Source organism: Rhamphochromis longiceps, linkage group LG23, assembly GCF_057381845.1.
Source record: "Rhamphochromis longiceps isolate RC_006_pf linkage group LG23, R_longiceps_female_GT1.1, whole genome shotgun sequence".
Lineage (NCBI taxonomy): Eukaryota > Metazoa > Chordata > Actinopteri > Cichliformes > Cichlidae > Rhamphochromis > Rhamphochromis longiceps.
In genome coordinates, this window is record NC_140578.1 from 46,878,717 (window position 1) to 46,895,930 (window position 17,214).

At 47.3% G+C, this 17,214-nt stretch overlaps 1 protein-coding gene across 1 annotated transcript; it reads right to left on the minus strand.

Annotated features, from left to right (window-relative positions):
• Window positions 1–5,757: 5,757 nt before the first annotated feature.
• atp1b1b (ATPase Na+/K+ transporting subunit beta 1b) lies at window positions 5,758–12,667 on the minus strand. Its single transcript, XM_085397874.1, has 6 exons — window positions 12,470–12,667; window positions 10,477–10,605; window positions 8,968–9,123; window positions 7,505–7,689; window positions 7,282–7,365; window positions 5,758–7,192 (listed from the first exon to the last, which is right to left on the minus strand). Exons 1-6 carry the CDS (start codon window positions 12,561–12,563, stop codon window positions 6,932–6,934), a joined length of 909 nt encoding a protein of 302 aa, XP_085254000.1. The 5' UTR covers window positions 12,564–12,667; the 3' UTR covers window positions 5,758–6,931.
• Between the last annotated feature and the right edge of the window lie 4,547 nt (window positions 12,668–17,214).

Genomic DNA, 17,214 nt, shown 5'->3' on the forward strand with positions numbered 1-17,214 from the left:
ATAGTGTACGCTGTTAAGTGCAGGAGGAGTGCCAGGATTTATACATCGAGGAAACCAAACAAGCTCTGGTGAAGAGGATGGACCAACACAGCAGAGCCACCTCGTCAGGCCTGGACTCTGCAGTCTATCTACACCTACAGGCCAGTGGACTCTTTCAATGATGAGGATGTAACATCCTGGACAGGGAGGAACGCTGGTTTGAGGGCGGAGTCAAGGAGGCCATTTACGTGAAAAGGAAAAGACCATCTCTGAATGGAGGAGGGGCCTAAGGGTACATCTGTCACCATCTTACAATGCTGTGATTGCAGCCATTCCCCAACTCTCTGTGAATGGTGCTCATGGTTATTGATCAGTGGTTGTTGATCAATGGTCATGAGAATTTGCGCAATTATGATGAAGGAGCTGACCTCCCAGCCCATTGTTGCTTCAGTGGGCTGGTTTCAGTCATTATGCAAATGTCCTGTTTATAAGTCTCAGCAGTCAGCTGAGACTGAAGACGTCACCTGATGATGACGAAACGTTTCTCCCACTGAAAACATCCAGATGAACAGAATCAACTTCTGGCAGAAATGAGTACAAACTGCATAAAGAGATAAATGCACCACAACTCCCACAGCAGGGCTGTGATCCCAATCACACCACCAAAGTCACCACAGAGGTTTGAGGATGAATAAGTGGAAGATATGTGTGTGAATGGGTAAATGAGGCATGCTGTGATACAAATCATCCATAGCCAGTACCTGTTGCCAAGGATGTTCAGCAGCATATTCTGTTTTATGTGACTTGTTTCTGTCTGGAAACTATAAATAATGTTTTCTATCTATTCTGTATCCACCGCCCCAAACGTGTCAAAGCAAATGGTTGGATGTTATTTCCTGTTAAAAATGTTTTTTCTTCTCACTGTAACCAAGTGCTTGCTCAAAAGGAAGCTGTCCGATTGTTGGGGTTTTCTCTGTGCTGTGATTTACAGGACAGATAAAGACAGCCTGTGGAAAAGACTCACAGACTAATAATAACGATTATGTAAGTAGTGGTATATAAATAAAACTGAACCAAATGTTGAAATGTGAAATTATAAACTGTGGCGTAGTTTCATTGTTTCATTTCAAACCTAAGAAGCAGAAACGTCCGAACACATCTGACCTCAGCTCTAGAAGCTACTCTGTGCCTGCAGTTATTAGAGAGCATGGTGATGAAGTCTGTGGCTGATGACACACTAAAAGGTCTGATAAACAGAAACATTTGCAGCCTGGGCTTCTACATATTTCATTTCATCCTTTTTTCTGTAGAAAATCTGTTGCATTCACATGAAATCAGAAGAGGATTCAGCAACAATGTTGTGACCAGAGTCTGCGTTTAGTTTACGGAGCAGCAGATAAAGAGCTCCTCTCTTTATTTAGCCTCGTTGGCTCTGCATGGTTCTTCTTTAGCACCGTTGACTCAAATCCCTTCACTCCCAGATCACAGCAGCTAAAATTAGAGTTTCAACCTGACATTTAAGCTCTAACTCTGGGCAGTTCTGCAGTTGTCTTTGTGCGATCACAGCCACTTCTTATTGTGTAAACTTACCTGAATGTGAGAGATGATGATGCTGAGCAGCTTCCACCTGTGAAGGGAATTGAAGATGAGCGTGGAATAAATCCCACGTCGCTCAGGTTTGTTTTCTCCTTCAAGAACCGAGCCGAGGACACCTGCTCACATACTTCTAATGCAAGTCACTGCAGAAAACCAGAGTCATGCTTTATGGTGGATGAGCTTTTCCTGTGGTGTGGGAGACTTTCTGCTTCTTGTGCACTCCGCACCACCTCCCTGCAGAAGACGGAGGGAGGGGGAGGAGGCGGAGGGAGGGGAGACATGAAGGAGTCGTTTTCCCTGCATACAAGAATCACCAGACAAAGAGCTGGCGACACCGTCTGTGACAAACCATCGTTTTTGTGGACTTTGTGAGTCCTGACTTCACAGAACTCGCACTGATCGTTTTACTGAAAGCCTTGAACAGGCGTCACTCCAGCAGTGTGACATGAACAGTGTGTGTTAGTGCAGCGGAGGCTTCAGTGTGTACTTACAGTTTGCTTATGAAGCCAATCCCACTGTGACTGTAGCTTGTGCTGGTGTAATCTTCATACATTCAAATGTTTTGACAGCATTTCCTGCAGGTAGAGAGTAGAGGCATATCAAAATAAAGACTTACTCTTTATTTTTATCCCTTCCAGTCTGAGTAAATCCTCTTACTGCGTGGACGGCTAAAGTAAAACATCAGACTCCACCTGCAGCCGACGGAGGAGCAGGACCTCCTGCAGCCTGCTCTAATCTGAGCTGGACCGCGAGCTCGCTCACCGTCTGTGCTGCTCGAGTGAGAGCAGCTGCAGAGTGGATGTGATGGCTGCACAGGACAGTCAGTCATCATCTGACTGAGGTCTCCATCAGTGAGGTAGTGGCTGTGTCTGTGGCTTCACATGAGGAGATGCAGCTGTCACTGAAAGACGTGCTCGTGTGTGTGTGTGTGTGTGCTTAGCTGCAGCCACTCAGATTAGGAGCTGTAAATGAGATTGGAGTTAAGCTGTTGATGCCTTCTGGCAGACGAAGAAGAAGAAGTGATGATCAGAGTTCATGTGTCTAGTGCGGAACAAAATCTGTAAAAGCTCAGGCAGAAAACGCTTCATGGCCGACCAACAGCTCACCACGACACACTGCTATAGAGGCCGTGTCTGTGCCATATGCACACTGATGTGCTGGGTACCAATAAACAAAGCGCTGCAGCTCAAATGAAACTAAGTGTGAGGCCTGGTGCAACTATCAACAGCTGGTTTGTACAAGCAGACAGGGCTCACTGTCATCTCTCTGCTAATTCCCAGACCTGCTGATGTGTTAACAAGCTGCTGACAGCCACTCATCTCACTCACCAATTAAATTCATTACAGCCTCAGTGGCAGCTCTACCTGCGTCCCCAGAGGAGCATCCTGCAGCATCATCATGTGCCTTCATACGAGACCTTCCAGCTTTACAGAAACAAGAAAACATAGTCTAAATAATCAGCACAGCTGAACACACACAGTCTGTGCTGCCAAGAACACAGGTTCAACCTGGTTCCCAGAGCACTCCTTTAAATAATCAGCCAAGTTCTCCTGTAGCATTAACAGACAAAAATCCCACTGATCGAGTCCTGAGTCTTCTGTTTCCTGTAGCTGCTGAAGTCTTTGCACACATCAGTTATTTGTCGGCGCAGACTGAATCTGTGTTGATGCTTTTATGTGTGAATCTTCCTGATTATGTACCAGCGCGTCACAGGCACGGACTCACGGAGCGCTGCTGCCCTCTTGTGTTCAGAAATAATCAGCAATACATCAGTGGTTCCCAAACTGTTTGCTGCCCCCCCCCCCCCCCCCCCCCCTTTGTTTTACAAGAAAAATGACTGTCTGCAGCTTTACACGCAGTTACTGTCCCTCCATTTACAAAGGCAGAGGCGTCATTTTACATGTAGTTGTTTTTTCCTCAACATTGCTGTCAATACCATCCATCCATCTTCATCCGCTTTATCCGAGGCCCGGTCGCGGGGGCAGCAGCCTAAGCATGCTGTCAATACATTTTTCAAAAATGCTTCTCTGTGCAAAATGGGTTCAAAAACATAAACAGCTGTGGGATCCTGTTAGTCCGTGATTTGAAGAGCCCAGCGCTGCTCCTGACGAAGGAAAACCAACCCTGCAGGGAGACCTACCTCGGCACCCGTGCAGGTGAAGCCAAAGGGCAGATTTGCTTCACAATACTTTCTAGTCTTTGGCTTAGAATGAAGTTGGTTTGGAAACATATTCAGCGATGCTTCATCTCCTGCTGCGCGTTTGTGTGGGCGCCCTGCTAGCCGTGTCCAAGCTTTGTTTTTTTCCTTTTCATACCGTGCCCCCCCTGCCATGGCTCTGCGGCCCCGTAGGGGCGGGCCCCACACTTTGGGAAGGTCTGCATTAGGCCCACCATTATTACTTATTATTTAGACTGTGAGCACGATACGAACCCCTGGGTTTCTCCTGATGTCTTTATTGGAGTGTGACTCGTGTATGAACCCTTGGCTGCTCGGATAGAGAAGAAAAGCACGGTGCATTTACCAAACGTGCTTCGGTGTTTTCCACACATGCATCAATGCCCCTCCTGTAGTAAGGCACCTGCTCACTGGTGTTGGCTGGTGGGCCTTGCTTGTTGCTGTGGATTGATTCTTTTTGTTTGGCACACAGGTGTGCTGATGCAAACAGATCGTATCTACCTGCATGCGGTGACAGGCGAGCAGGTTGATTTATGCAGAAGGAAAGTGAGCTGATTAACAAGGAAAACCAAGCGGCAGAGAACATGTAAAGATGAACAGTGAAACCAGGACACACGTGTCCAGGGGCCAAGAGGACCTCAGTTTGAAGCAGCTGTTATAAACATGTCCTGTTAAAAATCATCTCATCCTCTACATAAAGAGAAAATCATTTCTTTATTTTCTTTGGGCCAGTGCACAGCGCTTTACACACCCAGTCACACACTGTAGATACAATCATTTTGCTGCTGTATAATCAGCCTTTCTTATATACATCATCTCATCATATTTGGAATAATCTCTAATAGAGTCTGTTTCTTAATAGATTTTCTTTAAAATACAGTGAGGTTTTTTAATATTGTAATAATCCATATTCATGCAGATATGCATAACAGATCACTTTTAGTGATGCTTTTAGTGCAAAAGCTGCTTGTCCCCCTGGCGAGCTCGTTCCTGCTCATAGCCAGCGCGCTGTGGCGTCACGGGCGATCGCTGGTTAACGGTCATCATGTGACGCATGAAAGCCAGATCGTTTCATTAAGGAGAAGTGGTGATGAATAATTTTACACACACACATTAAAACAAAAAAAGCCTCAAGTAAAGGGCGCTTTGCCCCCCAGCGCCTGAAACAACATCCCTGTGTTAGCTGCACACAGCAGCTTCCTCCTGTAATTACAGAAACTCAACACTGGACACTCAATAACTGAACAGGAACAGAAATCGTCCAGTCACGGTGCCCTGCCCTCAGCCAACAACAGTTCATTCATCACTGAGGCCAAACGGGACGAGGGGGAGGGCCCTGTCCTCTGTCACACAGACAGGAGAGCCGACAGAGTTAGCAGACACTCTACTTTCAGTGTTGAGAAAGACTTTGTTCCACTGAAAGCAGCTTCAGACCTGTTTCCATGAAGCGTGAGATGAAGCTGTGTGAGCATCTGGAAGCTCTGAAAGAGCTCGAAAAGGAGTTAAACATGAAGTTCAGCCTGGATGTACACAAGCACGCTTAAAGCTTCCTTTGTAGTCTTTTTGTCATGTGACTGCACATGAAAGGTCCTGCACACATGCACTCTGAAAACAGGATGGCTCCCAGTTCACCAGTGCCGAATGTCTACTTAGACGCAGAGTTGAAGTGAATAACAGAGTTTCCTGTTTTATAGAGCCTATAGCTCGAGCTGGACCAGGCGACCCTGGATCCTCTCTTAGCTAGCTGCAATAGCTCTGCATCCCATGATGCACTGGGTGTTTCTCCTTCACTCTGTTTAATCATTAACTATCAGTCTGTCCCCTGTAGTATGTAAACGCTCTACTGCATTACGAGCATGACACGAAGTATAAAGGGTTTTATACTGAGCTGCAGGATGTGGCCTCCAGGCAGGAAGGACGGAGCCCCTCGTTGGGGATGGCGGGCAAACACATGATGCAAATGTGACGCCGACACGAGAACAGACAAAAAGAGCACGACACCAGAGGAAGGTCCAGTCGGACTTTATTGGTTTCTATCTGATTAAATGAACAGATGAAAAGTTGACTGGAGGTAAATTTATGGTCGAATGTTTTACATCAACATGAGATCCTACAGAATATTAAAGCCAACATCGTCATTCATCTAAGCCACAGAGCTCTGCGTGAACTCCGTGTTTTTGGACAAATGCATGGACATCAGGCCTGTGGAAGTTAGCCGCCTGTCAGCTCTTCGTTACACACTCGCCTACATTCACGGCCAGAACATAAACTCAGAGTTGACCGTTAAAGGTCGCAAGGCAAGACGCTGACAGCCTACAAAGGCGTACTGCATTGCTTCTGATAAAGACTCTCTTACACTCATCACTTTGGTATTGCATTATACATTACAATATTTTGCAAAGAAATAAAATGTACAACTGCATAAATATAAAAGTCTTCCAACATGTTTCATGGTTGCAAACATTCAGAGAGTTGCCAACAAAACAAAAACAAACCCTTTAGTTAGCACCGTCGCCCTTATAACAGGCCAGGGTCTAACACACTGGACACGAGTCTACATTCAAGGCAGAATCAAAAGTTAAAGGCATGAAACAAATAAAACCCAATCACACAATTGAACGATTTAAGGAGGTCTCCCACGATCAGCTGTAAAAGAAATAAAGAGGAGAGGTTTCCTGGAGTGCAGCGTTTTCCTTACATAGATCACAGCGAGGAACCATTTTATTATTAATGTTATTATTAAGGACATGTCTGAGGCTCATGGCTGGCACTGCTGAAGCTTGCTCATACAGTAAGATGAGGTTGAAGGACCCGATCTGTACACTCCAAAGAACTAGCTGCTAAAACCACACAGGCAGCGATACAGAGGGGACAGACAGCTCGCTATGCCGCGCACACAGACTCCGTGGAAGTGTCCCATGGCTTGTTTAGAGGTATCGTTTACAGCACACTAAATATTATCATTGGCCCTATTGCTACGTTCCCCTAAATTTGATTCTAAGGCTAAGACAGAAATACAGAAGCAAGTGATGAAAGCAGATTACACAACAGTCCCTAACAGCGTTTCCCCTTCACTCAGCCAACACGAGCTAATAGCTACAGCCTTGCCCCTCTCATCTCATACAACTGACTGATACTACAGGGGGGTGGGGCGGGGGAGTGCTATGGGCCTGATGGCGGTCATGATTCTTCAACCTGGATCTTGATCTCAAAGCGTCCCTGGTAGCGGTCCTTCTCGCTGTAGTCGATGTTATCTCCGAACACTTTGCACTCGATGCGGAGGTCAGTGTTCCGGGTCAGGTTGGTGAACTGCAGCGCCACCAGCGGCTGCAGGTACTGCGGGTGCAGCTTCTTGCCGTAATAGGGGTAATACTGCAGGGGGAACCCTTCACCGATGCCGTAGTACTTAATCTCTCCGATCTTATCAGCGTCCTCCTCTTTCTGGAAGAGAGAACGTGCATACATGAATTCGTTGTCAGAGGACAGCGGGAGCGAGGCCATGCTACATGCTGCGTGCGGGCTGTGCGTACCTTGCTGGTGCAGTAAATGGGGATCACGTTGGGCTGCACCTTGGGTTGAGCCTCCTCAGGAATACTCTCATTAGAGGTAGGAGGCTAAAGAAAGAAGACGAGTTAGCCAAACCGTATGAGCGCCGACCGCTGCTGGGCTTTAACAACTAAGGTGACATTTTCATTTTCTACCAAGCATTGCACTGCTTTGGTCTCCAAGTAAACAAAAGAAGGCTAAAGTTACCCGCGGGCGGTAGTTGACAATTCTGTTCAGCTTCACAATCAGACAGGGTTTGCCCTCCTTGAAACCAAACTCCGTGTCCTCCAAGCCAGAGCAGGGTCCCAGCAAGGCCCTGGAGAAGCGACAGGCCTTTCGGACACCCACATCACTGTCCAAGTCACCCCTGTTCTTGTAGTCTGCAGGTTGATCTAGAGAACAAGTAAAGGGTTACGTTTCCTAAAGTTGGGTTCTTCCAGGTCCAACATGGCATCTATCATAGTGATGGAAAGGATCCCAAACTAGGGCTGGGCGATATGACCCAAAATTCATATCTCGATATTTTTTAGCTGGATGGAGATATAAGATATATATATTTTTTTAAGCCATAAAGTAAGAACAAAAAGAGAGTTCTTAGTCAAAGCTGTGTCCCAGATGTCACACAGGCACTTTTATTAACATAGAACAGATGTACATGAAAAATTACTCAAAATTAAATTATGAGCATTCATTAAATAATCATGCTCCATAAATAAAAGAAAACAATGTTGTTTTTGTGCATAACAAAAAGCTCACAATTGTGCAGTCAAAATGTAAACTAATAGACGCTGAGCGTAATAACAAAGACAGATTTCACAGCTGCTCTGTTCCCAACTTGTACTGCGTGACTGACAGCCTGGAGTTTGAAATCCGCTTCGTAACCACGTCTCTTAACAGGTGCCATTTATGGTCCTTATACACAGTAGGGTAATATTACGTTGAAGCACAGTACGTATCACTCCGCGAGGCTCAGCCGTAATGCTCCGACAATCCATCAAGCGGTGCAGCTCCGTAGCTTACCAAAGTCGTACTAAAACATTTTTTGACAGATTGCTGAGCGCCGTGTTCCACATAAAATCGGTTCGCGGCCATCAAACACAACCAGAATTCATACATAAGGCGCGCTGTCAACTTTTGAGAAAATGAAAGGATTTTAGTCCGTGCAGCACCTCTGGGCTGCATGGCGTTAGCGCGGTTAGCTCGTTAGCGTGGTTAGCTAGCTAACACGTTGACGCCGTCCAGCCCCACGCATGGGGCGATGCGCAGTAACTCGTTAACGGAGATTTGCCGTGTCCATCTTGTCGCTTCCTGCAGGTGAAGCGATGGGGGAGGAGGGGGAGTTGTGTTCAGTGAAGGAGGGGCGAGGCCGAGTAACGTTGCGTAGAGACGGAAGTGGACGAAAGAGAGGCAAACTTGCGGCTCCACAAGTATAATTATAACGTAACATAGACTATATCGATATAAAGGATATGGTCACATCTTATATCTCGTATAAAAATATATCGATATGTTTTAAAAACTCGATATATCGCCCAGCTCTATCCCAAACCATCACGTACAAGCTCAGCCGAGCGGAGCGGTAATGCACAGATGTGTCGGACAACAGCACTTCCTGTTTGCAATCACATTTCTGTTATTTTCCAGTAGAAACTAGTTCAAGTGATGCTTACCTCCACAGTCTTCAAACTTCATCTGGTCTTTCTGTTTACTCTCATCGTACTTGTCCAGGAACTCCCTCAGAGCCTTCGTGTGAGGCAGGAAGGTCTCCACGGCTCGGGGGTTGAAGGCTATCTCAGCTTTATCTGACCGTGGGGTGTGTGTGAGGCCTGCAGGTGCACAATCACAGCCCTTTGTTATCGCCAACATTAACAACTATTGTGATGTCACCCAGTGCGGTTTTCAAATCCAATCATTTTGGAGGCAGACGCCATATTTGCATAATACTTAGATCAGGTGAGTGCGGAGACGAGTGGCTCAACAGGTGGAGCTGTCTAACCGGACTAATGGCACTGAAGCCAAAGCTGCCCTGCCTGGTGCCTCCACTGCTGTATGAGACTGTGTGCACAGACTGTACATGTTTATAGCACTGACTTGCTTTTACAGCCTCAGGTGGCCATTGAAGGAACTGCAGTTTGGCACTTTCAGTGCTGCTCATCAACACCAGATCTACCAACACAATAAACTCTTGTTATACAGACAGTCCTGTCACAGAAGCTCACAGGCATCCTGGCAGTAGCACCACCTTTAAAGCTACCAGACATTCAGAGTTACAGTGAAAACACACACTGCTGCCAACGTGCAGAATCAGTGCAACATCGATCTCACGGCAGCATCCGAGGGACAGATACACTTTTCCCTCGGCTTTCAGTCATTGTGCTAAGATGGGCCGAATACAGTCTGAACTGGGACTCGGATGAAAGCGATGATGACTGGATATGAAAGCTGATAAGTGACTTTAAAGATAAACAGGGCCGCACTGCAGTGTGTGCTTCGTGTGTAACATTAACGATCGCTACACGACTTTAGCTGAAGACAGATGAGGATGCAAAGACGCCAACTGCCCCCAGCCTTCAGTCTGTCAGTCTCACACACAGCCGGCCCTCTGTCATGGAAACAGAGCCGTGGTGTGTACACAGCAGAGGCAGCGGGGCCATTATACGGCGAGTTCTTCTCCACAACAACGTCAGGCAGGCCAGACTGAGCACAGGTGCTTTAAAGGCTACTTTCAGGTTTGGAAAAGTCTTTTTATGTGTGCCACAAGCAGTCAAACAAGTGATGCCCAGCTTTGTGGTTACTGTATGTGAATGTGCTTCACGTCTGCACCTCAGACGCCCTAGATATCGCTCGCTGATCAAGAAAACAACTGAAAAACTTCAGATGACGTCATTAAACTACAAGCAACATAACAATCTCTCTATTCAAAGTTAAACCCTGAAATGTTGGAATAATAAGTGGGAATTTTGTCAAAGGGTTTTTGGGAATGTTGACTAAATCGTGATAAAATGTTGGCGTTCTTACTGTGCAAACTGTAACATCTCCTCTTACCAGCAGCACTTTATAAAGACAGCGAGTTCAGCTCATTGCTGCTGCCTCCACAACAGTCCCAGTTTATCATGTGACCCCTAATAAAGATTAACTGGCCATCCTGTGAAGAAGATCAGCAGACTTCCATCTCTTACCAGGGGGTGCAACTCTGTCCTGCCAGGTGGGCTTGTATTCACTCAGAGTGAGCAGCATTGCTTGGATGGTGCCAATGAAGATCCCAGCCAGGCAGCCGTAGAATATAACATAGAACAGCGTAATTTTGACTGTGGGGGGAAAAGGAAAGAGTGTGTCAGCACAGAGAAAGTTAAAACTGCTGAGAACATGGAGGAAATGGTGTTAGTTACTGCTGACTGGAATCAATATTTTAGAGGTGGTGCAGATGATATGTTACATGATCTTCAGACTAATCATATGGACCGTACAGCTGTGACTCAGAATGAAACTACAGCGCTAATGAGGAAACAGAAACAAGGTCGCCAAAAAGGAAACGGTCAGAAGCTGAGTCAGCACAGGCGACTGGTTTCCACGGTTGGTAGAACGAATGAGACGCTGCACATAATGAATAAGCAACACAACAAGAACAGCCTCAAACCTGCAGGACAGACGAGTGCTGTGAGGAAGGTCACAGTAAGACAGCGCGCGAATGCCTCACTGTCACGTGGTAACAGCAGAGCTACTGCGTTAGACACTTTGTCTCCGTCTCCTAAGGAGACTTTCACAAGACTTCACGAAAATTAGCCGTTATAAAAAACTCAGTTAAGCCGAGTGACAGCAGAACCTCAGCTTCAAGCGCACCTTTGACCTGACAGAGCTGCAGTAAGCCGGCTGATAATAGAGTCTCCAGATTCATTTAGATTAATGAGTGGCTGGAGCTGCTGTGTGTGCACAGAGCAGACAAAATGACTGCAGAGCCATGCGTCACTCTGAGGGGGAAACACTTCCCAGCCATGAGTGCTTTAAACCTGACATGCCAACACTTCTATAGAAACAGTGGAAAACACACTTTTAAGGAGTTTGAGTGAACTCGGAATGAGGCTCACAAAAGACTCCCAACTACATCCCTGTATCAGTAACACAGAAACACGATCCTGTAAAGTCGGTCCTCACAGGACTTCAGCCTTCTCATCAGCACACTGCAACTCAAACCCCGAATGAATCCGGTTATGCTACTGTGAAGTTTATTCCCAGCAGCTCAAAGTCATCCAAACCCCACAGCCACGATTCACCTCGCTGCTTGCAGGGTGTAGGTGCACGCGCCTGTCCTCACGGTGTCACAAGGTCACCTGAACCAGTTATGTGACATTTTACCGGAAGTCGTTACCGGCAAGGGCATCTTAAACTCCAGCATCCCCCGGGCACTACGGCCCTCACAGTGCCAGGACATCTGTAGGACACACACTTCAGTTACCACACACACACACACACACACACACACACACAGGAAAACTCTGATTCTAGCGATTTAAACTCCTTAATTAAAGCGTGCACGCTCACGTGCACGCTCACGTGTACCGCTATCGCAGCACTGCGCATGACACACTGAAACGCATCTGCACTTTGCGATGACCTGAGAAGGGCGAACCGTAGTCCCCGCTCAGCTCGGGTCCAAACCGAGCACACGCCGGACTGAACCGGGAGTCCACAGAGATGAAGCGGTGACATTCACACGAGGGCAAGGACATGCGCACTGCCGAGAAACGGGAGAAGAAAGGTCGAGCAACTTAATGACCGCATTGTTCCTCGGACTACAGCGACACCTGAGCCTGGCTCCTTCACCTTGGCTCACCTTGGACTCTGATGCAGTTTTAACCCTTTGCCTGCCCGCTTCGCACCTGCCGAAAGACACCTTGACCGTTTTACCCGACAACAATCAGCCAGCGCGGACGACTCTAAGCTCCAATCAGCGCGCGCAGCACCGGCTCTTCGCACTGCAGCGCGCACGCGCTCCCTGCACGGACAGCACGAGCACAAACATCACGAGCCTGCTTCACTGAACGAGCTCAGCGGCAGCTCGGGAGTTGTGTGTCGTGTGTTAGTTACAGACACCCAGAGAAAGTCGGCTCAAACAGGTGCTTGGAAACACAGACGGCCGTGAACGCGCGTTTGCCCAGTCTGCCCAATACTCACACCAGCTGCCCCCGGTACGGCCGAGCAGCTCCCCTGTCTCCGAATTCCACAGGAACTTCTTCCATCCGCCATCGTCCTTCTTATCGGAGGGCATGTTGCTATAGTTCCTTTAGTCGTCCCGGGGAAGAACAGTCCGCGTGCTGTAACCAATTCCCAGCCTGTCCGAGAGGCACCCAGCGCAGTCCTCCCTCAGGCTCCCCAATATAAGCGTTCGCCCCTGACTCCGCCCGAAACTCCAGCAGTTCACCTAGGAGGAGGGAGGAGCAGCGCTGACCAATTAAAGGCCGCACACCGAGCGTGCGTAACTCTGACGTGAGACAGACCGACAGAAAGCGGCGCAAGTGGGCTCAAAGTTAAAAAAAAGTGGACATATAGTTCTGTACATACTCTACAAAAACCATAGCCTGCTTAGCCCCTCCCTCACTCACTCACACACACACACACACACACACACACACACACACACACACACACACACACACACACACACACACACACACACACTCAACACTTCAGCGATGTTCTGAGGATTTCACCGTGTTCACATGAAGTCACTGCATGGGAACAAGTCACATCCTTAATGCGAGATTACAGTGCAGCAACCTGCAATTCTCAAACACGCCGGCTCCTCTAAACAGTCATTATGGTGCAAACAATACAGTCATTTCATCCCCTTCACCAGTGAAACAGAGCGCATTCAGGGGAAGCTTGTGGGCCTCGCTCTCAGACCTGTTCCCACTTTAACTTGGTGGGTGTCCTGTGCTGCTGTGTGCAGTGAACCCCTTCTCACACACACCTCGGGGATAATAGGCTCTAGTAACTTAGTACATACCATATCCTGCCTTCTAGAGCCCGTGTCCCTCCTCTGAGGCTGCCTTCAAGGGCGTTTCAGAGCCAGGGTCATAGTAAGCTGATGTTCTACCTAAGATCAAAGTATGAAGCATTCATTTCAGACCTTTTAGAATAATACAGCATGGATGTGAATTCAGTTAGGAAACAATAAAAACACGAGTCCGTTGGAACCTGAAACCATCAGCTCACCAGCCTTCTGCACATTTATGTTGTGTGTGTGTGAAATCACTCAGCAGTGTGCTGCCCTCTGGCTTTCTTCAGCTATGTGCATTTGTTTGAATATAAACATTTGTGTGTAGGTATGATTGGTCAGGATTGTGCACATGCTGGTTTTGACCTTTAAATATCACCTCAAGGACAAGATGAGTCATACTGAGCCACCAACACTGTCCGGCTCTGTGACACTATCATGATGGAAAGACCTGCCTGACCTCTTGCTCAAAGTCAGGTCCCTTACTCTTTCTCCTTGTCCCGACACTATCACCCTGCCCACACACTGATGTTTATGGAGGGCTGATGGGGAGGTAAGCCTGCTTTGGACAACAAAACCTCCTCATGGTTAATCAATGCTAACCACCGCGTACAGAGATGATCAGGGCTTTAACAAACTCTGGCTTTAAGCCTAAACTTTGATGTAGAAAACCCAAAGTAATCAGAGTTCAGAGTTCAACCACCTCTGAAACAATAATACAAACTAATAAAAAGCCACGATCAATGGATCAAGGAAATATGGGAAGAGGAGAGCTTTGGTCTGAGTCCACTGGAGCAAAGAAATCTGAATGCCTGCCAATGCTGAGCGTGATATTTATCTTAAGAGGAGTGGAGAAAGAAGTCGTTGCTATCTAACTCTTTCATCATTTAGCCTATTTTCCTTAAGAGATGATAAAGCCACAGTCTTGCTGGACTCCTCCTTATATTAGATTTGTTTTTAAAATCTGCTCAATCAGCTGTAACCTGGCAGGAACTGGTGATGCTCGCTGACAAATATGTATAAACAATATGAGCCAGTCCTAAAAAGTAGGACTTCAATTTTAATTATCAGTCATTACCTTGTGTATTTATAAAAGACTCTACAATAATACAGAGAAACACCAACAATTAGTGTGCACTTGGTGACAGTGCATGATGCTAGCTAGTGAAAGAGTTGCTTCAGTGCATCCTGTCACAAGACAAGAAGAAAAATATTTGCTTTTAATCAGTCTCGTGTGTCTAAAGCTCGACGTTTTTTCTGTGCAGTGATTATCAGATTGATGTGGAGTCACAGACTGCACGGACACTGTAACGTTATAGAACAACAGATCTTTGATGCTGCTATGAGGACATCTCGGTCCCAGATTTGTATGTCATAATTGTATGAAACATTTAGCAGATGTGCAGGGAGCCATCAGGAGGAGATGTTACCAATGTGCTGCACCAGCCAGGTTCTATTTGTAAGGGAAAAGCTACTAAAAGCTTGCATGTGCAAAAGGACTTGGCCTGGGTACAGAGTCTGTGTGATGAGGGTTACTCAGACCGTGGCTCACACTGGTGAGGTGGGTGGGGTTGTGGAGTGTTTGTTGGCAGTCCGAATGGTCCAGGGGAAGAAGCTGTCAGTGAGTCTGGAGGTGTGGGACCTAACTGATCTGAGAGGGCAACCAGAGGGCAGCGGATCAAGGGGTCAGCTCGGATGGTCCTGGTTTTTCTGAGAATGGAGGATCTGGCGATGGCCTCCAGGGATGGCAAATTACCCTCTGTGCAGCCTTCCTGTTCTCAGCAGTGGCGCCTGCATACCAAACACCCGGGCAGAAGGAGAGCCGCTCTCCACTGAGGAGCGGTAGAAAGCCAGCAGCTGCTGCTGGTAAAGGTTGTTCTTCCTCAGGACACAGAGGAAGTGCAGTAACTGCTGTGCCCTCTTTCCCAGGACGGTGTTGTGGGTCCAGGTGAGATTGATGGAGATCTGGGTGCCCAGAAACCTGAAGGTGGAGACAGATTCCAGCCTTTTCCACTTATAAAAAGAGGGGAGTGGAGCTGTCTGTGCCTCCTGAAGTCCGTCATGAGGTCTCTTGTTTTAAGAACGTTCAACTTCAGGTCCAGTGGGACAAGTTCTCCACCTCTGCTCTGTTTCATCTCCATCACAGATGAGCCCGACCACGGTGGAGCTATGGGCTTGGCGATGATGTTGGTTGCATGGGTTGGTGTACAGTCATGTGTGTTCAGGGTGTAAAGTAGGGGCTGAGAACGCAGCCTGTGGGGCTCTGGTGCCAGTGGGGGAGGGAGGTGGGGGCTGAGTCAGGCTGATGAGCCTCTGTGTCGTCACCTCACAGAATATTCTTGTTTTGGGGATCATCTAGAATGTGAGAAAAGCCCTTTGGTCAGCAGTGGTTTCTCCTTGAGGTTATTTTTGCCCAGTCTCTTTCTTATTGTTCAATCATGACCTCTGACCTTTACATGTGAACCTGCACTTCTTTAGATGCTGTTCTGGGCTTTTTCTTGACCTCCTGGGTGAGTGATTGATGTGCTCTTGGAGTCATTTTGGTAGGTCGGCCAATCCTGGGAAGGTTCACCACTGTTCCAAGTTTTCCCCATTTGTGAATTATGGCTCTCAAGTGTCAATATCTGCTGATATCAGCCTTCCAACAGTTCATTCATGATTTGCTGAGCTTTTCTCCCTTTATCAATAAATCATCATTTAAACTGCTTTTTGTGTTTACTCCGGTTACACCTTTTTGCACCACTGTAAAAGCCTTTGGTGATTTTGGGTGACCATGAGCTGAAGGCACATGTGATGTTCACACTGGGCACAGTAAGCCGGGCACCACAAGGTGCACGAGAGACACACCCAGTCACGTCCCGTGCAGGCCTATTCATTCATGTGTGGACTTGAGTGGTGGCGGAAGCCAAACAAACGTTACCTGGTTCGTCTCAGTATGACTGCGGTCGAGACTTTGGTGCGACGTGTTGCTGGCTGTTTAAGAGTGAGCACAGCGAACGTCTTTATGACAGCTGAGAGCTAAGCAGGAAGAAGTCAGAACAATCTAAAAGAAAGCCGACACGTCCACATCCCCTCAGATTAACAGAAAGCAGCAACGAACACAAGAGTCCAAACAAAGGAGGAGGTGGAAATGTCGTTGGGCTTGAAGCTGGTATTTGTGCAGCGTGCTATCATGACATCAGGTCCTCCTGAATCCTGCTTTACGTGCTTCATCTGAACCCTGACCCGAACCTCTTAGTCTGATCATGGAAACGAGTTCACATGTGTAGGTTTGACATGTAGCAGGTGCCTCACGTCTTATGGTGCTTTCATGCATATCACAGAAACGGGACCAGTGTGGGCTCGAGTCAGAAAGACTCGCTTCACCTTGATTCCACCCTTCCGACTACTACACCACATGTTTACTGTGTACACAAGCTGACAGAAATCTAGGCGTGGTCGCTGTCAGACAGCAGGCTCCATCATTAGAAAACCGCCAAGCCCGGCTTCTCTGATTTCAGCCTCACTCACACACCAGCTCCACCGCATAAACACAGGAAATGAGCATCACTGTCGAGCAAATTATGAGCATGTCCTCAGCTTATTTGCTGAGGCTAAAGTTTTAAATGACAAAGTAAAAACCAAGAAAATGTGTTGGTGATTGCTGTTCATCGTGAAGCCTAACGGAGGACAAACAGACACCGTCGTTGTCAGGCGTGATTTTGTAGGATTCACCTGAAAGCCTCACACATGATCCTGTCTGCTGTCTGTCATGCTTATAACGTAGTTGTAGTTACCTGCGACTGCTCAGCACATCCAAACAGTAATGACGCATGAAGGCTTCCTACATACACGAGAAGATTAAGGCAGTGAATGTCGGATATGAGGCCAAATATGACCTGTTGCTTTGCCTGACATGCTCAGAGAGGTTCATTACTGACTC

Coding starts and splice junctions, on each gene's coding strand:
- atp1b1b (XM_085397874.1), bottom strand. CDS start 12,563: ATGCCCTCCGATAAGAAGGACGATGGCGGATGGAAGAAGTTCCTGTGG. Junction 10,606..12,469: donor CCGTACCGGGGGCAGCTGGT/GTGAGTATTGGG, acceptor TTCCCCCCACAG/TCAAAATTACGCTGTTCTAT. Junction 9,124..10,476: donor GGACAGAGTTGCACCCCCTG/GTAAGAGATGGA, acceptor GTGCACCTGCAG/GCCTCACACACACCCCACGG.